Source organism: Molothrus aeneus, chromosome 17 (genome assembly GCF_037042795.1).
Source record: "Molothrus aeneus isolate 106 chromosome 17, BPBGC_Maene_1.0, whole genome shotgun sequence".
In the NCBI taxonomy this organism is placed as follows: Eukaryota; Metazoa; Chordata; class Aves; order Passeriformes; family Icteridae; genus Molothrus; species Molothrus aeneus.
In genome coordinates, this window is record NC_089662.1 from 2,818,177 (window position 1) to 2,824,176 (window position 6,000).

Sequence of the window (6,000 nt, forward strand, 5' to 3'; positions counted from 1 at the left end):
TATTTCTGAGACTGGGGTCGGGGAGGTGGGGGAAGAAGGGGGAAGAGGAGGGAGGGAGAGCAAAGTAAATCCCCTCCTGGTTTATAAATCCTTGCCAATCATCTCAGATAAACGGGTCACCCGCAGCTCTAAATCTGTATTTGCACTTGCGTGCTCCGAGGGACGCGGTGGGAAAAGGCGCGTCGGACGCAGCCAGCCTGACTCCCGACATGTGTTTTCCATACTTGGGAAATTCAATCATTTAAAAAATATTTACCAAGCTTTGTCTTTAATTAGAAAAACATGACGACGGATAAGGCGAGTTATTGTTTCTAAGCTAGAAATGTCAGAGATCCTCATGATGTCAGAGGATAAACCCCATCAGCGACCCGCGGACCCGCTGCCAGGGCTGCAAATGTTTCGAGGGATTTTTTTCACCTTCCCTCAAAGTTCAGCCCTTTCCAGTCACAATTCATAGGTGGCTTCTTGGCCCCCAACAAAGCTAATCCTGAAGGAAGAGGAGGAGGAGATGGAGGGAAGGCTCCTGCAGCAGATCTGCCAGACGGGTGTTTTCATGCAAACGAGCTCTCACAAACCGGGGAGGAACAGAGGAACATTTGACTTCTTTATGTTTTAACATCCTGGCTCTGGTACCTCCCCTGCACAACTACCTGCCCTCAACTAAGATAAGCAAATTAATCTCATCTGCACCTGGAAATGCCACAGGCTGAGCTGTCCCTATACTCTGAAAAAGTGTTAAATTAACTTTCTGCTTAGCCAAGACCCAGGGAAGTGCTCACTCTCTCAGGAATACAGCCACAAAATTCTGCAGCCCACAATACCCACCTAAGAAAAGGAAGCTGCCTGTGCCCCAAGCAGACAACCAGGAGTTCTGCCTGCCCAGGAGCATGTGTGACCCTACAGCTGTACCCCACACTACAGCCACCGTTCCACCTCTGTTTGATCCAACACCGGCAGCCAGATCCGGAGAGGCTCCGCATGCACAGCTTTAAAGCAGAAAGCAAATATTTGGTTTTTACCAACAAACAAAAGATAGCCGGGATGCAATGAGCTGTCAAGCCCGTTTGTGTGCTCACCACTGCTGTTAAGGCGACTGAAGAGTCTCTGCTGACCAGGTGGGGGTTAGGAAGGGTGCCTGGACTGGTTCCTAGCGCTGCCAGCCTGCTGTGTGCCACCAGCCCAGTCCCACCAGTGCCAGGAACTGCTCGACCCAGCCACCCCTCCCCAGCCCACTCCCACACACCCCAAACACGTACAGCCCCCCTGTTGTATCTCCTTTAGGGCCTTATCCCTCTTTTCCTCCTCCTCCTGCTGCCTCCTGGCAGAAAAGGCGGGATCAAACACACACAAAGGCCAGGTGGGAGCGTGTCAGGTGACAGATTTGGAGAAACTTCCTGCTGCAGCAACCAGGTGCACTGCTAGGGAGTGAAAGCCGACTCCTAAGAGACCACGAGGATTAAAAAGTACAGATAAGCAGGGAGAAGCTGGTATTGATGCAAACAAATGGTGTGTCTGTCCAGTCCAATCTTACAGCAATAAGTCTGCAAGCATTCATGAAGTATTTGTCTGATTATTTTATATCCACAGGCAAAAAAAAGGCTAATCCTGCATTTTCCTGTAATGTACCTGTAATGAGAGAATTCTGTAATATTTTTCAAGTATTTTTAGCGAGCTATGGCCCCAAAGCCAAGCCAAGAGCATGTCAGGTATCTTGTGAAAATACCCTTGCAACCCAAGGCTGAGGGCTGTGAGCAATGACAACCTTAAATACCAACATAAATCTACACTGGAGAAAATCCCTGCCTGAACAGTCTGATCCTTTAAATTATCCCAAGTGTGCCAAGCATGTCATTGAGGAAAATGTGCAGAATTTGACCTCCAAGTGCAGTCCCAGAAAAATTGCTACCTGTAGAAGTTAAAACTGCTCTCTCATGAAATGGAGTAAAGAACATTTTAATTGACTTCCAAAGTCAGGGTTGATTAACCTGGAGTGCACAAATACAGCCAAAATTATGTCCAGGATATGTTGTAGCTGAATGAAACAAGGGTGTGCACGCACACAGGATGTGGCACAAAGAGATGGGAAGGTGACAGGGACACAGGAGAATTTTAAGCCTGGGTAGAAACCCTTCCCCTGGGACTTTTTCCATCAGAGAGGGAGAGGTGGATTCACTTCTCACCTTTCTGGGTCTTACAGCCACCTCCTTCTTCTGAAGGGGAAGAGTTCACCTCTGATTCTTGCCAGCAAGAGGGAAACCTGAGCAGTTCCCCCCTTCTCCAGTGGCTCATGACAGCCTCTCGAGGTGCCTGTGACTCCTTGGCAGCTCAGGATGATGGAAAGCACTCTGCTCACTATTCCACTCCAGTCCTGCTTCCAAAAGAGTCCACTCCACAAGCCCTTCCCCAAGAACAAACTCTTTTCAATCCTCAGAGTGCCAGCAAATCAAAAAACTCTTCTTCTTTTCTCTGACTGCTTTAAAACTTCAATTTATTTCATTCTCCTGAACACTGGCACAAAGGGAGAGGAACACCTAAAGCCTTTCATTTTACAGCATATGAAAATCAAGACTAAGTCCCTGAATGATGCATTTCAATTTCTGGCCATTGGAAATATCCACATAAGAAGAGCATATTCATGAGAGCCAGTATGTGCTTTAAATGAACGGGAACATCCCAAAGTTTCAAAGCAGTCCCACATTTCTTCTTTCCTTCCCCATTGTTAGTTTCACACTGAGCACTGATCCACTTCCCTGTAACACACACCCAAAGAAATCAAGCAACCTCCTGACATTGCCAGGATCTGTAAAAATCAGAAATCGTCGGGCTATGCAGATGATTAGATTTATAAAAATTGTGAGTCTACAGCTGATTATTCACTTTTTGGATAACCCCAACAGTGTTCTTGGGCTGACACTGGGCCCAAGAATCGAGTGATGTCTCGTGCAAGTGTTCAATAGCTGGCACTAACAGGGCATCCTCACCTGATCTATCCACAAAGGCCCTGATAACTTCAGCACATATCTGTGTGCTTATCTTTATAAAGCAGCTGCAGGGCTCATCAGCCTTATCCTTAGCATTCCCCAATGGATGCTGGGCCACAGACACATTAAATTGAACAAAAAACTTCACTTTGGCTCCCACTGAGTCACTCCAAGCATTCCAGGTGCCCTCACCCTCTCCTGCCAGGCGCCTTGCTGTCCCTGCTGCCATTGGGTCAGTGATTGTTTGCTCAGTTCTGTCAGCAGGAACCAGATGAAAAGCCCTAATCACAGAATAATAGACTGGTTTGGGCTGCAAAGAACCTGAAAGATCACTTTGTTCCACACCCTGCCATGGCAGAGACACCTCCCACTGTCCCAGGTTGCTCCAAGCCCTGTCCAGCCTGGCCTTGGGCACTGCCAGGGATCCAGGGGCAGCCACAGCTGCTCTGGGCACCCTGTGCCAGAGCCTGCCCACCCTCACAGGAAGGAATTTCTTCCTAATTTCAGACATGCTTTAATATTGCAAAACTCAACAGCCACATACACATCTATACATCCCTGCCAGGATCCAATAAAATATTCAAACAACTCATCCCATGTTGCAGAAAGTGTCCCAGCTGAGAGGAACCGGTTTCATGTACCCACCCTGAAGCTATGATGGAGGCACAAGATCCCTGTCTCCCTTAGCTTCAAATATCTTTAGCAGGATTTCAAAGGTGTGACTCTCCTCCCTGTGCTCAGTGTGAGGGAAGCAGGGGGGAATGTGACCAGTCTCTGCACACACCGCTGAGCTGCACCACGAGCAGACACACTGGGTGGGATTTGTTTCATCCAGCTCCTCACTGCCAAAGCCTCAGCCAGGCTCTCCTGCACTCCCCTTGCAGTCAATGAAAAAGCCCAGGCACCTCCAGTGAGGAATTTGTCTCATTCAGAGAGAGGTGTCCAAGACTGGAGAGATGAATCACCCTCAGCAGTGCCTGTTGTGACTGACTTCAAAGGGAGCTTGGGGAAAGGAGACTGGGCACAGACTTTGGACGGCAGGGGTAAAACACATGATCTCACCCCAGCTCCTTCTGTGGGGCCTTTTCTTCAGAGCTGACAAGATGAAGGTCAGGAGCCAGGTGCCCGGGCTCTCCAAAGCCACGTGGACGTGGACACGGCTCTGCCACCACGGTGCTCTCCAGGCACCTGGGACACCAGCTGGCTCAACTCCACACGCCTCCACAGACTCATATTTCCCACTGCCTCAAGGGGGAACAGCTTCACCCCATCATCTCCGCACATTCTGCCCCTAGGCAGCACCATAAAGTATAAAACCAACTTCCGGCACTTGGTAATTCCTTCTCCAAATCGGGAATGCAGCTTTCAGAGTGGTTTCCACATTAGCATCAGCATCTATCTTTACACTGCTTCCCTATGAGCAATCACACTTCATTTGAAGATTCCTGAATTTCCTGAGCTTTGGGGTGAGTTTTTAACTGCTTTTCTCCCTTTCCTGAGCAATGGCTTAGCCACAGAGTCACCGTGAGACCGTGATCCAGCCCACGTGTGATGGCCATTGCACACACAGACATCCCGGCTCCATCTGGTACCTCACTCCCCATCCAGGATGGCTCAATTTCCATCCCAATCGTGGACAAACCAGCACAGGCCACAAAAACTCTCAGGAAGCTGAAATACGGTGAGAAGCACCACGTGCTCTCCTGCCAACCTCAAAGCTTTCGGAGGGCACAACACTTCTGGCAACAAACGGGGGATTTTGGGGAAATTAACGCAAACGGGGATGAAGATCCAGCTCCCCACTGCCGCCCTCCCAGCTGCACGGAGGAGAGGCGCTGCTGTGAGCAGCATTTCTGTGCACAGGGCTCGCACACGCGGGTGCCAGGTCGCTGTGTGCCCGCAGTTTGCAGCAGGGCAAACACTCGTGCCCAGCTCTGCCGTGGATATTTCACTGTGGGTGTTTCCAAAAGTGTCCCAGACCCCTCACGGAGGTGTTCCGGGGCTGGCTGGCAATGCGGGCAGTGCCAGGAGGGTGCAAAGCAAAGCCCGCTTTGGCTGCAGCACCGCGGTCGGGCTCTGCCGGCCCCAGCCCTGCCGAGGGGCTGCACCCCTTGTTCCGGAACCCCTCCAGCCTGGAAATCCCCCACAAACCCGGGCACTGCGGGCTGGGATTGCGGCTGGGGGTCCCCAGGCCCACACTGCGGGGCAGTGAACCCGCACGCTGAGAAACACACATTAATCAGAGGTGCAATTATGGACTATGACACAAAGCGCGAGTCCCCTTCCCCCGGCCCGCTCCGGGGCTCGGCCCGCTCCCCCCAGCCCGGTCCGGCGCTGCCTCCCGCCCGTGCCCCGCTCCCGGCTCTTACACTGGCAGCTTCCCAGGATCCCCACCATGGCCCGGATCCTCGGCGCCTCCTGCCCGGCCCGGCCCGGCCCTCGCCGTGACGAGAGCGGGGGCGCGGCTTCCCCCGGCCCGCCCCGAGCCGGGCAGGAGGGGCCGAGCGGAGGGCGGGGGGCTCTGAGCAGGGCAGGAGGGGCCGAGCGGAGCAGGAGGGGCCGAGCGGAGGGCAGGGGGCTCCGAGGAGGGCAGGAGGGGCCGAGCGGAGCAGGAGGGGCCGAGCGGAGGGCAGGGGGCTCCGAGGAGGGCAGGGGGCTCCGAGCAGGGCAGGAGGGGCCGAGCGGAGCAGGAGGGGCCGAGCGGAGGGCAGGGGGCTCCGAGGAGGGCAGGGGGCTCCGAGCAGGGCAGGAGGGGCCGAGCGGAGCAGGAGGGGCCGAGCGGAGGGCAGGGGGCTCCGAGGAGGGCAGGGGGCTCCGAGGAGGGCACGGGGCTCTGAGGAGGGCACGAGGAGCCGAGCGGAGGGCAGGGGGCTCCGAGGAGGGCAGGGGGGGCTCCGAGGAGGGCAGGGGGCTCCGAGCAGGGCAGGAGGCTCCGAGGAGGGCAGGGGACTCTGCGGAGGGCAAGAGGGGCTCTGCGGAGGGCAGGGGGGGCTCCGAGGAGGGCAGGGGGCTCCGAGGA

The 6,000-nt window shown here is 54.0% G+C and overlaps 1 protein-coding gene across 5 annotated transcripts in view; it reads right to left on the minus strand.

Annotated features, from left to right (window-relative positions):
• CBFA2T2 (CBFA2/RUNX1 partner transcriptional co-repressor 2) overlaps window positions 1-5,399 on the minus strand; it is a 61,730-nt gene extending 56,331 nt beyond the window's left edge. For 4 of the 5 annotated variants that reach the window (XM_066561540.1, XM_066561538.1, XM_066561539.1 and 1 more), the window contains exon 1: window positions 5,351-5,389. In XM_066561540.1, coding sequence (XP_066417637.1) covers window positions 5,351-5,378 — 28 coding nt within the window. In that variant the 5' untranslated portion in view covers window positions 5,379-5,389. Of the gene's footprint in view, window positions 1-5,350 lie in introns of all 5 variants that reach the window. The other variant, XM_066561542.1, reaches the window with a different exon arrangement.
• Window positions 5,400-6,000: the final 601 nt, after the last annotated feature.